The sequence below is a fragment of the Panthera onca genome, chromosome B2, assembly GCF_046562875.1.
Source record: "Panthera onca isolate mPanOnc1 chromosome B2, mPanOnc1 haplotype 2, whole genome shotgun sequence".
Classification (NCBI taxonomy): Eukaryota; Metazoa; Chordata; class Mammalia; order Carnivora; family Felidae; genus Panthera; species Panthera onca.
The window spans coordinates 148,481,851-148,499,608 of NC_138343.1; the positions used below are offsets into that span (position 1 = coordinate 148,481,851).

The window sequence follows — 17,758 nt, forward strand, 5'->3', positions numbered from 1 at the left end:
AGGCACCAGCTGCCCCCGCCCCCGGCCCCGCTCCCAGGCCGGCTTTCCGTCCACGTGTGACCCTCACCACCCACACCTGCCGGAGACCGTGGAGTCGGGCGGTGCGGGGTTACCTGCACGATGGGGTGGACCGTGGCTTTGTGCAGATCTTGCGGGGAGGCCTCCTGGACCAGACTCGAGGCCACGAAACTGAATCCTCTGAACAGATGATGAGCGTTGGCGCTGGGGGGGACGCCAGGGGAGTCTGCAGGTAACAACGAGAGAATTCCACCTTCCAGGGGGAGCTTCCTAGTTGGAGTTCCCCAGTCACTTTTACTTAATTTAATGACATCACACAGTTCGCCTTTGTGCGAGGGACTAAGTGAAGTGTTGAGAGACGGAAAAGTCATTCTCTCTATATGTATATATCAACAAGAGGGTAGGATTTTCTAAGCACGGGACCCAAGAGCATGGCTGTGTTAAAGGGAAGCTATAGCAATGTGATTCTGAAAGACTGGATGATCCACATCCTGTACGTAAGGTTTCTGGATGCACAGTGGGAATGTCCTCTGAAAGGCTTACGGCACTTTTTCCCCTAAACTTAAGCCAATACTAAAGCTAGTTTATATCTCCTTTGGCCACTGGAGGCTGCTGGCTGGTGGGAGATGCCGGGCTAAGATTTGAAAACCCATCAGACAAAGTAGTCAGAAACGAGTCATGGGATCATCAAAGTTTCCAAGTCCTCAGTTTCAATTAGTTAGTTGAAAATTCTCTTATCCAACTCTCGTGTTTGCTTTTTAAGTACCGTGCCGAAAATCAGCATCCCCTCGATGATCTTAAAGCCTGTTACATTCTATTTATGCCACCTCCCACGTCGGCACGGTAGCCACACCAGCCAAATGCTGGCCGAGGCAACCTTCATAAGGACCCGCCTGGACTTCAGCTGATGGCCTCCGCGCCCCTTCCTTCATTCAGAGACACTGCTTACGCGATCTACGAATTCTCCGCTCACTAATGCAAGTGCATCTGCCCAAGTTAATAGGGCCGTACCTCCCCCAAAGCACACACACTCCTCAGAGGCTGTGAAGGAGCCTCCTGAGGTACGCTTCACCCTCGCCATTTGCAGGGCTCTGGCGAATTCTCTGGGATGAGCTCAAATTCTTAAATCTAAAGCCCCAAGGAAGGATGCCAAAGCACCCTGGGGGTTGAAGACTGCTTAATGGTGCTGGATCCGTTGTGCTCGGTGGGGACCTTCAGAGCAGCTGGTGGTAGCCTGGGAGGTTTCTAAGGGAAAGCAGACCTCGAAGCTGTCATTCTGTGCAGGGGCCCGGGGTCTAGAACAGCTCGGCGCCCGCCGGGGCAACGCCGCAGCGTTCAGGAGGCGCTGCTTCTCGCAGAACATAATCTTCAGATTCTAAAAACTACTCGGCTGAGCCTTCTGGGTTTTAATTAAGCTTCTCTAGTCTAGCACCGGGCGAATTTACTTCCTAGCACGAGGAGCCTAAACCAAAGGGAACAAAGTGGATTCTCTGCTCCAAGTTTTCCACTTAGTGTTTGGTAGTTGGCTGTGTCTTTCATAATCACCTTTAAAGTCATGCAAAATTTCGGATTCCAAGTCAGCGAGCAAAGAACCCCCCATATACACCGTATGTAGCCCCATATCCACCAGCTCCCTGAACGTGGTCCCCCCAATCCCTCTACGAGGGGGGTTCGCCTCTTTAGTTTACATAACACCATTACACAACATACCATTACTGTATGGCCTGGACTGCGTCCCCCCAAATTCAGAGTTTGAAGCCCTCGCCCTCTATGTGCCTGTCTTTGAAGACGGGGTCTTTGGGGGAGGTAAGTAAAGTTCAACGAGGCCATGGGACCTGACCCAACGGCACTGCTGTCCTTCTAAGAAGAGGGAGAGACAGCACCGAGTGAGGCCCCGTGAGGACACGGAGGGAAGGTGGCTGTCTGCAAGTCGGGAAGGGAGCCCCCACCGGGAACCAAAGTAGATGTCTGTTGTTTAGGGCGCCAGGCCAGCTGTGTGTCATGTGGTCCACGCAGACTGAGACCATTCCCAGATCTCAAAAACAACCCCCTGATACTGACTCATTAACGTCACAAAATGATGACTTTGGACTGACGGAGTTCGACAGACCTTAAGAGGGATTGTTGACAGATCCCGAAAGCCAAGGCTCCGTGTCCGTCTGCTGTGCCGAGACCCGGTAGCTGGTAAGGCTCTGCGGACAGTGTTGGCTGCTGGCATGCGTCAGGGCTACAGTTCCCACAGCTATGGACTTCACCCTCGGCCCTCCTCTCCCCACAAGACCCTCTAGCTGAATGGAGACTGTCACTGTCTCTACGTTCCCTTCTTGCGCTTGCCTGAAAGAACTGGTCCCTGAACTGGCGGGGGGGGGGGTGGTGGTGGGTGGGGGGGTGGGGGGAGGACCCACGACCAGACAGAGCGCTGGGTCGCTGCTGGGACACACCTGTGGGCGTCCGTGCTGTGAACTCGGGGTCAAAGTGGAAGGTGTCCTCGGGCCTGCCCACCGCTGGCTTGAACGGTGGCTTGATCTCCTTCCGGTACAGCTTCTGCAGGGAAAGTGAGACAGAGCCGTGAGGAGCCACCGACAACGCCAGAGAATGCCGTGGAATAGCGCAGCCCGCCGCCGGGGCGGGGGACACACTTCGCGCACAGGGCCCCAGTTTCCACCTGCGGATGGCACCTCCGGATACTCTGATGTATGTACGAATACGCGTAAAATATGATGCACGTACGTTACGTAGGACGCAGAACACAATGGAATGTATTCTATAAAAGTCATAACCGAAGGCATGAGGGTCTGGACACGTGCAAAGTATTCTCCATTTAGGGCAACGTGACGTTTTAAACCTTTTTGGGGGGCAGAATTTTTTTCTTCTAGTAAAATCTGGCAGGACAGCCCCACGCTGCCCCACCCTGGGTGACAGCAGTACCTGCTGCTTGGTGCCCTCCTCTCTGCCCCGGCGACCCCGAGGCCACCCCTGGGGGATGCTGTGAAAGCCCCCAGCTAGAAGGGAACCGAGCCTGGGCGCGGGGGCTGGGGCACGTGCCCTGGGCACCTGCTCTGGCGTCCCCGATTTGGGGAGCTGCTCGAGCAGCTGCTTCAGTGCCCCTTCTACACACGCCTGTGCCCTCCGATGGGCCCAGCACGACACCTGACTCGATGGTGAGTCAGCCTTTCTCGAGAATGGCCACGTCGGGAGGCCCCGAACTTGCATCACGGAACCTGAGCTGTGACAGGATGCCCGGAAAACCCACGCCCCTCAGTGCTCCAGTCTTAGTGGAAATTTGAAAATGCCTTCCAAACCTGACTGTGGTGTTCTCAACGCTCTCAGGCAGGGCGACAGTTCATGCTTTTGGGGAGATTCAATTTAAGGGACAACACAGTTTGGAATCGGGCCCCGGTAATGAGGCGGATAAAGCTGCAGATGGGGAAGAGGGAGTGTGGGCAGGGGGGCGAGGCTGGGCTCGGTGGGTCGGGGAGGTGGGCTGTGGGCTGCAGAGGTGTGGGGGCCTCGGTGCTGCCAGTCCTGGTGGAGGCTGAGGGGGCGCCACCGGGGTGGATTTCAGGACGTGGAAGTTCTGGGCGCACAGTAGCGGCTCTGGCCAGGGTGCTAAGCACCTGGCGGGATGGTAACTTGGCTGTGGGGCTTGGATACCAGGACGCGGGTCTGGCTGCAGCCGTCTGAGTTTCCCTAGTTCTGCCTGATCACAGGAGTGCCCCTGGGCCCTTTCTCGGTGCCTTTGTTTCAGTAAGTCTGGAGCTCAGCTCTGGAGCCAGGGATCCTGATGGCTCTGAAAACGTCTGCAGTGACTCCCATCCAGATCTGCTCTGAATCTCTCAATAACACAGAAGAGCAGATTTCCTCTCCTGGTTTTACAGGTGAGGAAACCCAGGTTGAGATAGGTGGGGTGAGTTGTGCAAGGTCAGGAGTGACGAAGGGCCGGCCGGGAGGAGGGTCAGGCATCCCGACTCTTCCTGTTACAGCAGCGCTCACGGCGGGGGAGGGTCCAGCAGGTGGCAGCAGGGCACGACGTCCTGGTCCCTGCCCGGAGCACACCCTTGCAGAGGCCCCTGTGGCCGCGGGAAGTGCGGGCGCGGCTGGCAGAACGGGAGCTGTGTCCGGGCGAAGGGGCCCCGGAGGCTGGCACTGACCGATGGCCACCGGGCTCCGCCGCTTAAGGAGCAGCAGGGGCCGCGGCGTGCACAGGACGGGGCTCAGGGTGTGCACTCGGGAGTCACCCGACGAGAAAGAATGTGTTAACTCCGCCCTGCATTCGCTGGTCATTTCCTGCCCTGGGTGAATAGATTTCATTAGGGATTGATTTACTCCTTGAACTCTTTCCGTAAATAGAAAGATGCTCCTTTCGGCGGCGACGCATTCCGGGATGGGAATAAACTTCCCTGATGTATGCACTTGTCAGAGGAAACCTAACAGGGAGAAGTGAGCTGTGCACCCTGATTAAAATGCCGGCCGTTACCAAGACCGATGGCCCAGCGCAGCCCTGCGGGGCTCAGACCCTCTCTCCTCGCACCAGCGATTCTCCTGCGGTGTTCGAGCTGGGTGATTAAATCGCTATCTGTCCTGCTCCAGGAAAACGCACATCCTCTCCCTCGGCATCCGTGTCTTCTCTCGCTACTTGGGGAGGTGGGGGCGGGGGAAGAGAGGGAGAGAGGGGGAGAGAGGAATCTCCGCGAGCCGGGGGCTCCTGCTTTCGTTAACAGGGGGATTTATTTACACGCACACAGAACTGGCTGTCACTTAATCCAAAGGGGAGGCGTTGCACCTGGAGTTGAAGGTGACCTTCAGCTCCTCTTCTAACCCCAGCTCCACCAGCACGGGGTCCCCTGGAAGCCGGAAGCCAGTGCCCACCCCCAGCTTCACGGCTGCGGATTAAACAGTCCCCCGAACCCAGCACTTTGGAGCCGAAGCGCTTCTGCTCCCTGATGGTTCACTGGGCAGCTCCCGGAGGCATCGGCGGCCACGACTGTGCCTGTGTGCGCACCCCGCGGTGGGGACCGTGACGCCCTGCTCGGGACACCCCGCAGCCTCGCTTCCCACCCGGCCACCAGCCACAGAACCGCACGCTGGCTTTGATGAGAAGCCGGCTGGGATGTCGAGGTGACTGGCACAGTCCCAGCCCCTTCCCCTCCGTGCAGAAACCTGCCCAACTCTGCTTGTTAACCGGCCTCCCACGGAGGAAAACCCGAGAAAGCACAGGTGCCTCCTGTGACCAAGCTGACTCCCGGGGCCACGTGTTCTACCCTGGTGTCCCGCTGAGACAGCCCCCCGAGAATGGCACAGCAGTCCTGGCCGGGAGGCCGACCTCTGGGGGAGGCACAGCTTCCCACTTTCCAGGTCTTTACCGTCAGGAAAAGGAATTCATCAGGATGACCCCTGTAACCTAGCAGAGGACGTGGTACCCGCTCTCTTCCCCTGCTGCAGAGTCTCAGTGCCCTCCTTCCTAGCCCGGTGCATGCCCCCTGAACCCGGCACAGAGCCCAGCCATCATAGTGCGTTACAGCGTGTAAAAACTCCGGCTTCACTCACGCATGTGCACGTCTGCTTTTCCTCGTGTTTCTGAACCTCCTCTGTAAGCCTGTGCTTCCCGAAGGATTCCTAGCTGACGGGAGGGGAGGGCGTGCGAGAGGGTCCGCCGAAGGCTTGCCGGCCGGTGGGGGCATCACGGTGGGGCGGGAATCCCTGTGCAGACTCCAGAGCCCCCCGAACACCGGTCCCTGTTCTTGTTACGCCTATGAGCATAGCCTGTCCAAGGGCGGCCGGGAACACCACCCTGCGGTGCCCCGAGGGTGCTGTGGTTTCATCCTGGTTCTAAGCAGGTAGTGGAGGGCTGGACAGGGTGGCCAGGTGCCCTCCGCCCTGTGCATGGTTCCCCTATGCTTGTTGCGGTCATAAAGGTCGGTCAGTTTCTTCCCGTTGCTGGATAAACTTCTGGAAAGTGCTAGTGTGTGTTATTATCACACATGCTTTTCTTTCCCTGTGTGCAAACCTAGGAGCGGGTTGGAGGTTTTAGCGAAAAAGTAATCTCGCTTCTCATTTTGCCGTGTAAACTGTGGCACACAGGGTTAATTCGAGAACGAAACGGCAGCAGCATTTTGTGTAGGTTTTGAGCTTGACGAGAGGCATTATAATTCTGACCTAGATTCCCCTCTCTGAGCATCCAGAACGATCCATCCACACTGCTGGAAAGAGAATGGGGTCTCATGATCAATGCACCAGGCATCACTTCAAATCATCTGGCTCGTCCCAGGATCTCAGGCTGACACAAGTCACAGCCACATTGGAACGGATTTCGCATCGAGCCAGTATCCGCCAGGAAGCTCTGAGCAGGTGCAGCACGGCTATTTATACCTAAAAGACCTTCAGATGACAGAGGGCAGAACAGAGGGAGCACAGGGAAAATGCTAACTGGGTAATGGAATAGGAGGCTGAGGCGAGCTTGGGGTCACGGACGTAACATCTGCTTCTGTAGGCAGTTTTGGCTACAGGCATTTCAAAATTAACACTCTCCAGTAGGAAAGGGCACAGCTATAGATCGTTCCCGAAATAGCGACGCAGAAATAATGCAGAGACACAGAGTGGTGGCAGCCTGGCTGGAGTAACAGAAAATTCCAACGGCTTCCGAGCACCCGGGGAAGCGGAGGGAGGATCTGATGGGGCTCTGTCTACACGGGTTACCCTCGCCGTAAGCCTGGCCAGAGCAACAGAATTCAAACAGCCTCCGAGCACCCAGGGAGGGGGGATCTGATGGGACTCCGTCTATATGGGTTACAAGGGTGCTGAACGGAGGGGCGGTCATTCCTTGAACAGAGTCCTGTCGGGCTCCTTGAACGGAGAAGCCCGGTATTTAATGTGGGAACAGATGGACAGAAGTTGCCTCACACTCTGACACAGGCACCGAGACTGGGCAGCAGCCCGCCGCTCCTGGGACCCGAACCCCTAAAATCCACTCTTGGGGGCAAGAAGTCCTTTCTCCTCTCCTGCTGGCATGCACGACCGGCAAGGTCGGGGGGCTCTCGCAGGTGCTGACCTCGGGCTGTCTTCTCACTGCCCTGTGCCTCAGTTTCCCGCAGGAGTCCCTCCCACCTCACAGAATCACAACACCTGCTACCCTCGGAAGGGTTCAGAAGGATGAAAAGAACACAGGCGTGAGTTCCTCACAATAACGGGCGCCGAACGGCTACAGTGAAGGTCCCAGCCCCGGCCAGGAAGCAGCAAGCTGGTCAGCAGGGGTCGGTCCGCGGTGCCTGTGGTCGAGGCAAGCATCTGTCCCACGGCGAGGGGCCCCCGGGCTGGGGTGGGGGTCCCGCGGGTCGCGGTGATGAACTTTCCCGTAGCATCAGGGGCAAATAAACGCACACTACGTGCGGGGGCTCCCCCTGACCCCCTGCCGAGGCCTCGGGCTGTAACCACAAGTTTTCATTTGGCTGCCGAACCAGGCTCTTTCAGGAAGATCTGCTCCCAGGCGGTTTTATTTGATCGGCTGTGCAGCCAAGTTAATGGCAGAGCAGGGCAAACCGGGGGATGTGACCCCACATCCACTGGGAACGGACTTATTCCGCACCAACAGGTCACCCGAAAATTTCTGCTGGCAGCTTTGGGTCACAGAGGGAAGCAGAGAGCGAAATAAGTACGTTTATATTTTCCGGGTCGGGTCCCGAGGCCGGAGCTGGGCTCGCACACCCGGGCAGAAACCAGACGGTTGAGGAAATGGCTTCTCGTTGTCGTCCTGAGCACCTGCCGGGCAGAGGGGAGGCCTCCTGGTGGTAACGGCTTTTGCAGAGGCTCCTCTGCCGTGGCCCTCAGTTGTCCAGGCTGCTGTGGCAGGAGGCGCACGTCCGGACACCCGTCAAGGTCGGACATTTTCACGTCTGCTTTCCCGATGGGTCTGCGGTGTGCCCGGCGTGTGACCAACGGCCGGGGCTGGTCTTTGCGACACCGGGACTCACGGGCCGGCACCCAGCACTGCTTGCGGAATAAGTGAATTTGCACAGAAGTGGCTCTTCAGAGCTCCCTTAACCACGCACCGGCTGCTTTCATCCAGGGCTGGAGAGGGAATGAGAGCCTTCCCTCCCTCTCCGTCCCTGCCTCGTCTTCTGCGGGCAAATACTGAAGTGAGGGTAGATATGCTCAGTCCCCGTGAATCTGAAGGGCCTCTCTCAGAGACACAACGGAATCAAATGCCAAAAGCAACAGGAGAGGTTTCCCAACCTCAGTTTTAGTCCAATTACTTTGAAATAATGCAGACTGCCGCCTTCCTGGTGCAAGATTCCAATGACCATGTGTGTCCGGGCAGGGACCCCCGCCCCCGTCCCCTGGCCGGCACAGCGGTGCTGGGTGCACTGGAGCTGGTCTCCCGCGGGACCCTCGCCTTCCTAACGCTGCAGACACAGGCCGGGCCGCTGCTCAGAGCTGGCGCGGACCCCTGGGACGCAGAGCCGACTGGCGTGGGGTTCAAGGCCGTCGTGCAGGAGGTTCTCTTGGTCCCCCCTCCGCAGGCCTGCTCTTCGGGGGGCTCCCTTCTTGGCCGAGATGAGCGTCCGTCCGTAGTTCTTGCCGACAGGTCCTCCTGGGCAGAGCTGTGCTGAATGGCGCCCGGAGCGGAGTGCCCGGTCCCTCCTGGTCGTCCCAGCCGACGCCCCAGCAATCTCCTTCTCCTCTGTGTTCTCGGCTGTGCCTGGGCGGGGGGCTGCGGTGCCCCAGAGAGCGGGCGAGAAGTGGGCTCCTCTGCCCCGAGAGCCTCTCTTGTTCCCTCACTTGCTCAGTATTTACCAAGTGCGTCCTCTGAACCAGGCGCATCTCAGAGGCGTGGGAGACACGTCTAACAACATTGACAGTGAATCCTCACCTCGGGGAGGATATACCGAACGGCAGGGGACGGACAAGGACGATCGACATAAATAAGGGCCGTGACCCAGTGCTTTGGAAGGTGATAAGCCGGAGGAAAAGGAGCAGGGGAGTCGGGGCGCTGGGCGAGGAGCTGCAGGTTTGGAAGGGCCCCCAGGGAGACTTCAGCGAGAAGCTGGCTTTTTTTTTTTTTTGGTAGTCTTCACGTCCTGCGCGGAGCCCAATGTGGGGCTTGAACTCGTGACCCTGAGATCAAGACCTGAGCTGAGATCCAGAGTTAGATGCTTAACTGACTGAGCCACCCAGGTGCCCCCAAGAAACTGGCTTTTAGGAGAAGACATGAGGAGGACATAACTGAGACACAGGGGGCCCCCGGGGGCGGATGTGCTGGGCGGCAGACAGGTGCGCAGAGAGGGGGGCGAGGGGAGCGGGAGGGACAGGGGGTCTCAGCTCCCCTGCTCGTTCTTTTCACGGAGCTGCTTTCTCTCTGGAACCAAGGGTGCACCCTTTGCTTACTGCCTCTCTCTCCCAGCCCAGCGTGTAGGACTTGCCCGTCCTGGCCACCACTCTGTCCCCAGGTCCTGGAGGTGTCTCCAACATGCCCAACAACAGGCTGAGCCGATGGAACAGTGAGTGACAACAGAAGGGGGTGTGTGGCTCTACTCTGGGCCGCGTGGGTGGGAGGGGACGGGACACGGCAGAGCAACCCCCTTGGCCCCAGAGCGCGTCCTCGCGGGGTGCCGGGGGGGGGGGGGCACGTCCCCAGGGCTCAGCTTCTGAGGCTCTCGTGTGTGGTGCCGTGCCGGCATTCGGGGGCCTGAGACCCCATCACCCCACACAGCAGAGCCTCCGTGCTGTACGGAAGTCGAAAACAATCGGCTGAAAAGGACCTTCAGGTGCCCGTCCGTGAGCTGGGGATGACATGCGCGATGTCACGTGCGAGCCTACATCTCCGGAAAGCTAAGTAAAAAGACATTTCACGCGCAGGCAGTGGCTCTGATGTCCCGCTTCCCCTTTCCATTTTCCTGAACTCAACCTGCTGTCGGTTTGGCCCTTGGGCTAGGCTTGTGTCCCCGGAGGGGAGGTGACGTGTGCCAGCATCTCACACGCTCCTCTCCAGTGTCACCGTTGGAAAGAAACTTGATCTCGTAAAAGCTGCATAGTCAGAAGCATAGACGTGGGTATTAAAGAATCTCACGTTCTCCCAGCTTGACTTTCTCCAAAAGAGGAGGAGAGGGGAGGAGGGTCAGAAGCTCTGAGAGCAGGGGTTCCATCAGGGGCAACACCGGGGGCTGGGGGCCGCCGAGCCACTCCTGGCCGGAAGCGGCTGGGGCACCACGCTCCATGGGGACACGGGGGAGACAGAGGGAAGGGCAAACACGGGTAATGATGACAGCCCTGTGCTAGAGAGGACATTAACTCTTTTTTTACACTCTGTTAAGATCTCCAAATGTGATAGCTGTGTTCGCCTAAAGGAAAGGACCGAAAGAAACAGACATCAGAGGAGGGACGTCTTCCGTGCACACAAAGCACAGGGCAGCTGTTGAGATGAACCAGCCCCGAGCTGAGGGTCTGGAAACGGCTCCGAGCGGCTGGTGGAATGAGATTGAGATTCCGGAGCCCCGGAGCCAGCGTCCGGCGCCGCGCGGCTTTGCGGCCCCGGCTTGGGGAACTGGAGCCAGAGGCTGACTTCTGACGGGGTCTCCTCCCCCGACCAGGTGATGTCTGTCTCATCACCAGGCCTGGCGTCCAGCACAAGAGCCCCTCGGCCCTGGTGTTTCCTCTCAGTGGTTTTCCATCGGCACCCGGCCCGTCCCCTGGCTATGAACCCCACTGGCCCAAGCTCGGCCGGGCTGAGCCCCAGCTCTCTCCCGACTGCAGACCCCGGCCCAGTGGCCCCTAAATGCACCACGACGGTAAGTCTTCCTTAGGTCGCTAACAAGCGTCAGCCATGATTTTGTCTTTAACGGTCTGGATGATACATTTTTTCTTTAAGAACTCTGTAAGAGTGCTAGCTGTGGGGGCCCGGGCCTGCAAAGATACTGGAAAAGCAACACAGAATCTGAGATGCCAGTGCTTCAGCACCAAAGAGGCCTGCACAGTGGGCCACTGCCCACGGCCCAGTGGCCCAGAGACCCAGCAGCCTGGAGACCCGCGGTGGCCCAGGGGCCCAGGGACAGAGGCCCAGGGACCCAGCAAACCACAGCCCAGTGACCAAGTGACCTGAGGGGCTCCTGCAGCCCCTTGCCGGATGGACGGTGATCTCCACTCTGTCCCCAGTGCGTGGCAGCGGCTGCAGGGTCATCTGAACCTGCCTCTAGAGGGCCAAGCGATAAAGGGATTTCGGGCCTGGTGCTGCGGGGACGGGTGGTCCCTGGTCTGTGCCTGTAAAATGCCAGCCTGTTCATAGGCTCCGGAGAGAGGTGTCACCCTCCTCCAGGTGACATGGCCGCGTTCACCTCTGGTTTGTACCCGGCTGGTGTGCCCGCCCCCTCGCTCCCCGTCGTCATGAGAGGCGGGGACCGCCGTGCGCAACTTACATTCCAGTCTACGGTCATGAAGAAGGGGTTCCGCTTGATCTCCTCTACCCCGTCAAGGCCAGCACCTGTCCCGGGACAGAGCAGACACGGGCATCAGAATACACCCCCGATTTCGTGGCCTCTGATGGTTTCGGACGCAGCAGAGGGAGGGGCTGGGCTGCCCAGAGCAGGGGTGAGGCAGGCTGGAATATTCCTGCCGCAGGTGTGGGGACGCCTGGAAATCCGGGGGAGGAAGCTGGAGGCCCCGTAGGCTCCACGCCCGCCACCCACCGTGGGGCTTGAACTCTGCCCAGAGGTCAAGAGACCACAAGGGCCACAAGCTCTATCGACTGAGCCAGCCGGGCGCCCTCCGGCCGCACTTCAGACGCCCATTAAAGCTGGCGCAGGCCGGCCTTCCAGAAGGCAGCGGACATACAGGGGCAGTGGGAGAGGAGGCTGCTCTGGGTTTACAGGGAAGGGAAAGAAAGCCAGGAACTGAAGAGGCAGCTTCCAGCGGGACGAAACCCAGAGAAAGACTGGCGTCCACACGAGCGAACGCCGGGGCCCCTGGAGACGGCTTATAAACAGTTCCGCTGGGCTGGTTGTTCCTGCCCGGCCTGGCTCTTTCCTCTCTTGCTCACACGAAATCCCAAGAGCTGAGGGAGCGAGGGAGGCCCGAGTCTCCCGAGCACAGAGGATTCAGGGCTGTGAAACTTTTTTGCCCGATACTGTGTCACTATATGTCTGCCGTGAGTGCACAGGCAGAGGGAGCCTAACGGAGGCACTGGGCCAGCGCTGGTCTGTCCCTTACAACAAACGCATGGCACTGACATCAGTTTAGTGTTAGGGGAAACCGTGCAGGGGGGTGGCTGGGAGCGCGCAGGGAACTGGCTGTACTTTCCATTCAACTTTTCTGTAAACTTAACGCTGCTCTAAAAATAAGTCCATTAATCAGAGAAACCAAGACCCTAAGGCCCTAAGAGCTGTGTTTTCTCCAGGATTCGAAGTTGGGGGAAGAGACTGTGGGCCAGGGAGGGGGCTGGTGGCACGGGGGCCGCGTGGGCTGGGCCGTCTCCAGCCAGCTCCTGTCCCAAGGTTGGGGACGGGGGTTCCGTGTCACTCGGTTTGTGAGGCACAGGCTTCCCGATTCTGCACCCCGGGCTCTGCGGGCCACCCCAGGACAACGGGAGCTGGTGGCTGCTGGCCGATGGGGGAGGGAGCTGGGATGGGGAGCCACCCCGAGCTGCTGTGCTCACTGTGGTGCTCCCCATCCAGCCTCACCGTCGGGGCCTGAGAAGTTGGGGGGCAGCCCCACACGGGGTCCCGGGGTCCCAGAAGATGAGGCCCTCCTGGATGTGGCCGGATGCTTTTGCATCCTGGTCCTTGTGCTCACGTGGGGAGAAAAGGAGGGGCGAGAGCTGTCCTCGGCAAAGATGTCTCAGGAGGACGGAGGCCCAGGCCCACCTCCCGTGTCTGCCCGGGGAAGCCTGGCCAGGCCAACACTCTGGGGGAGAACCCGCTGCTGGTCCCGCAGCATCGCTGGACTTGTGATACAAGGCAACGTGGGTGGCGGTCAGACTCTGGGATTTCTCCTCTGCTCTCCTGCCCGGCTCTGCGCACACCGAGGGCCTACGACTGTGACCGCTACTTTTTAGGCTGAAGGACACGGGGTAAGGTGGTCAAGGTCGCCCGAGAGTTTGTGAGGAGAACTAGGATTTGGAGGGAGATCTGTGTCGCCCCCAGGCTGGGGCTCCACCCTCGTCCTCAGTCCAGTTTGGAGTTTTCTTCTGAGGACCTGTGATATGATGATATGGTGAGAAGCATCTATTTCAGTCTTTGTCTCTGGCTCCCGGTCAGAGCCCCCCAACTCTTGCAATTTCCCAAGTCGTGAGGATAACAGAATCATCAGTATTTGGTTGTGGTCCCTGGCCCCAGCAGCAGCTCTTTTGTTGGTCACAACAAGCCTCTTTGATCCCCCCACCCCCACACACAGAATTTATGTCAATGGGGTGGCCCTTGGAAAGCCCTTTTAGGATGGGGGCTGGTCACCACGGAAGCCAACCACGGGGCCAACCACGTGACTACAGGGTGGGAACTTCCAGCCTTACCTCTGACCTCCAGGGAGGGGAGAGGAGAGGGCTGGAGGAGGGGCGTATCACCCACCGCAGTGATTTAATGGAGCACACTCAAATAGTGGAAACTTCATAGAAACCCTAGACAACAGGGTTTGGAGAGTTTGTGGGTTGATGTGCAAGAATGCATCCATGTGCCGGGAGGGTGGCGCACCCCAAATTCCAAGGTCCTTCAGACCTCACCCTATGCACCTCTTCAACTGTGTCCTTTAAAATATCCTTTGTGATAAACACAGATCTCAGTGTTTCCTGAGTTCCGTGAGCTGTTCTAGCATATTACTGAACCCAGAGAAGGGGTCTTGGGAACTCCTGATTTATAGCTGGTTGGTCGGATGCACAGGTGAGGCCCTGGGCTGTGGGAGGGGCACCAGAAGCGGGGACACCTTGTAGGACTGAGCCCTCGGGGTCTGTGCCAACTCTGGGTGGTTAGAGCCAGACTGAAGTCACTTATAGGACTCCAAGCTGGCGTCTACTGACAAGTGAAGAATTTGTTGGCATGGAAAACCCAGACATCTGGTGTCAGCAGTGCCAGAATGAGTAGAAACAGGTGTTTCCTGGAGGACCTCACCGGATTCCTGGGTCTGTCTCCCTTGTTCTGTGAACCCCTGACCAGAGCCCTGAGACCTGGTCCCAGCAGCTAGCAGCCCCTGACAGGGACCCAAAGCGCTGTTGTAAAGAAACGTGGAGAACCAATCCGCGGTCTGACTCCCAGCGCTGACCTCCCTCAGCCCATCCTGTGGGCAGGCCGCCTTTGACCAAGCCCAGAACTCTGACTGAAACACGCTCCTGGTGATAAGGATTAAAGTAGAGGGAACCCCACCCCCGATTGCCTACTGCTTCCCGGATCCCTCTCGGTGAACGCTGGCCTGCTGCTAGAGCACTGGGGGTCGGTCAGAGGTGCGAGCTCGGAGCCCGAGGTGGCTCGCACCCGCAGTGTGACTCATCGGCTCAATGCCTCTGAAGAACCTACTTTGCCTTCTGTTCCCATTACGTTTCGTCTTTGCTCATCACTTGCGAATACGAGCCACAGGAACTGGAACCAGGCGAGACCCAAAGGAAACACAGACATTGGTGTAGCTCCAAATTCCACGCTGGTGCAGGCTGGGTTCTCTCGGATGCTTAATTAGCACATTTCTATCTGCACCTTTTCCTTCCGCTGCAGTGAGGCTTTGTACCACGTTCGTGCTTTGAGGCCTCAGCCAACAGTCGACAGTGAACGAATTAACACTTTGGCTATTACTCAAAAATTATAGGTGTTCCAAAGGAGAAAAATGTAAAACAGAAGGAAAGTTTCTGCACACGGTTTTTGAAGGCCTACGTCAACCTTCCTAGGACCCATGTGGTTATTATTTTGGATTCTGGTTTTGTTGATCTTCTCCTCAAATGTGTTAAGTAGGCGGTTTTGTCCTTGATGACCCCTTTCTACGTCAACCGCACACATCTGACAATCGGGCAGAGTTCTGGGCTAGGAAAGTCAGGGAGCGTTTGTGCAGGTCCCTGAATCACAGCCGTCGGGGGGCGGTGACCCAGTGCGCCGGAAGTGAGGAGTTTTGACCACGTTCTCCAACGTCAGGTAATTATGAATTAGAAACGTCAAAGGAGCAGATGTGAGGGTTCACGCTTACTCTCTGCAGTAGGGACATTTGATCATCTGTGGTCCATCCCCAAACTGCAGTATCACTGGACGTGTCCATCTGGCCCCACGCGTCTGATTTCTACCCCTGGGGGGACGGTGTGACCTGGCACCCAGTTGGGACTTCCTTAGTCAATGCACAGTCGTGAGCGTGCCCTCCGGCGGTGGCGGGGGTCTGCTTTTCCACGGCCCCGGTTACGGTCGGCTCTCCACTCCACATTTTTAACAAGGCGACCTCTTTCACCGTGGGGTTAATCATCACTGGATTTGTACATTCTCAGTAAATTATTCTCAAAGGGTTTGGGCATCTGCCCCAAATACTTCCACAGACAGCCTGGGGAAATGTTTAATCCCCGGCCCCTTCGAGATGCCTTTGAAGTATTTTATTTGGCTGCTGTTTTCGAGTCACACGGTATCCGCCTCGGATTCTTGGGGAGCACTCAGGACAAGCTCACTTGGGACTGGTGTCCTCGCATACACTCGAGCTCTGCCCGACTGTCACGTCCAGGCCGCACCGTCTAGGATGTGAACACAAGGCCTGTGCTTTACCTTTTAATCACTTACCCTTCGCCTACACGTTATTTTTCATAGTTTGGAAGTATTTTCCGGCCCTTTGGCATCTCATTCACTCAGGGTCTAAAATGTTTGCTTGCTGGGTCTCAGAGGGCACTGCCGGTTGAGAGCTGGGGTCTGGCGCCCGCTCAGCCCCCAGGGCTGGTTGGAGCCGACCGGCGTGCTGGTCTTGACCTAGCCGTCAAAGGTCGGCCTGTTGCTGACGGGAGCCGGGATGGGACATCGGAGACCAGGACGGGGAAAGCATTGTGGAGATGGGACGCTGGAGAGCAGAACACAAACGCAAAGAACAGAGAGCCGTCCGTCTGCCAGCGGGGGGAGCCGCTCCCCACAGGTGTGCTTGGGGACTGGATCCGACGCGGGCTACACGGCCGTGCTATTTTACCTTCGTCGGCCCATCTCCTTCCTACCTGACCGCGGCCGCATCCCCCTGGGGGTCTGAGACTCTCCCAGAAGTTCCTACAGGAGACACGGACGGTCACGAGGGACGAGCCAGACAAGCGGCCACTTTGCAAAGCCCTAGAGTGGGTCCGTTGCAACCTCCCATCCTGCAGAAGGTCTGGAGAGGCATTTACTCAAAACAGCCGCCCCGTAGGGCCTGCCCGACAGCCCCAGTCACGAGAGCCGCCACCACCGTCTGGTGACCACGGCCGACGGGCACACCCCGAGGCTCCGCAGGGCGCTCGACCCGACCCCACCCGGGTGCTCCCGGGCTGCAGCATGAAGGCTGGCACGGGGCCTTTCCCCAGGTTCTTGTCTCTGGCTTCCCGGGCTCGCAAATCTTTCGGGGTGACCAGCGTCGCACCTGGAGGCACCCCCGGGGCGGAGACAAGGACCCTGAGGTGCAGTGCAGGGACAGGCCTCCCGAGGCTTCCTTCAGGGAACACGCCCGACCTCCCCCTCCCCGCAGACCTGTGTGGACCAGGTCACCAGCGACACGGGCCCCAGGGGGCTTTCTCTAGTTCACCGACACTGTCCCCTGGCTGCCTCCTTCAGAGGGATCCCTGGTGCCCTCGGCACCCGGCTTGGCCTGGACTGCCTCTCCCGGAACCCCCCTCAGGCACAGGGAGATCACACGGGCCCCCCCACCTGCCGGCGTCTGCTCCAGCTTTTCCTGTGATGTTCTTGGGGCCTACTGTGCGCGCCCGCCCCCTGCCCCGTCCCCAGCACGGCCGTGGCCTCTCAGATGCAACCCGGGAATCCTGCAGGGGCAGTCCGCCCCCTGGCCCCACTCCCGACAACAGCAGCTGTTTGGGCCGCTGACCTACCGTGCACGGGGTCGTATCGCTGAGCCTCTCACACCGTACAGTAAATAAGTGTGTGACACGCTGCCACGTGCACACCAGCTGCCACGTGCACACCGTCACGGTCGCAATGAGCACACATGTGGGGCACCTGGGGGGCTCAGTCGGTCGAGCATCTGACTCTCAATTTCAGCTCAGGTCGCGATCTCGCGGTTCATGAGTTCGAGCCCCGCACGGAGCTCTGTGCTGTGAAGGCAGAGCCTGCTTGGGATTCTCTCTCTCCCTCTCTCTGCCCCTCCCCTGCTCACGTGCACATGCACGCGCTGGCTCTCTCTAAAAATAACATTAAAAAGAAACAGAAGAACACAGATTTGACTCCGAGGCTCTTGAAGTCCGTGAAGTGGGCCATCTCACCGCTCTCGACACGGAACACAGCGTGCTCCTGCCTCTCCCTCCCCTCCCTCCAGGATGCCCGCTCCGCCCGCCAGCGTCCTGCCCTCACAGAAGGGACCGGCTTTTCAGGTTTGCCGGGGGACCGTCCCCCCAGAGGCAGCAGGGCGGAGGCAGGGGGCGCCTCCCCCCGCGGTTGCGGTTTCTGGCCTCCCGGCCCACGTGACCGGCTTTCGCGGCGGAGGCCGTGGCAGCACCAGCACCTGCGCGTGACCGGCACCTACTGCGGGTGTTCACGGCGTGTGTACTGAACGGCGACGGCCCCCGGTCAGTGGCAGGTGAGACTTCCATGCAGACTCTGGAGCGAGGACATTCGGGGGATCC

General features: G+C 58.7%; 1 protein-coding gene across 6 annotated transcripts in view; it reads right to left on the bottom strand.

Annotated features, from left to right (window-relative positions):
- The window catches only part of RPS6KA2 (ribosomal protein S6 kinase A2), a 349,946-nt gene that overhangs the window by 28,809 nt on the left and 303,379 nt on the right, over positions 1-17,758 (bottom strand). For all 6 annotated transcript variants that reach the window (XM_078447561.2, XM_060617075.3, XM_060617077.3 and 3 more), the window contains 3 exons: positions 11,424-11,488; positions 2,460-2,562; positions 114-244 (listed from right to left, as the gene is read on the bottom strand). In XM_078447561.2, the coding sequence (XP_078303687.1) occupies positions 114-244; positions 2,460-2,562; positions 11,424-11,488 (299 nt within the window). The remainder of the gene's footprint in view (positions 1-113; positions 245-2,459; positions 2,563-11,423; positions 11,489-17,758) is intronic.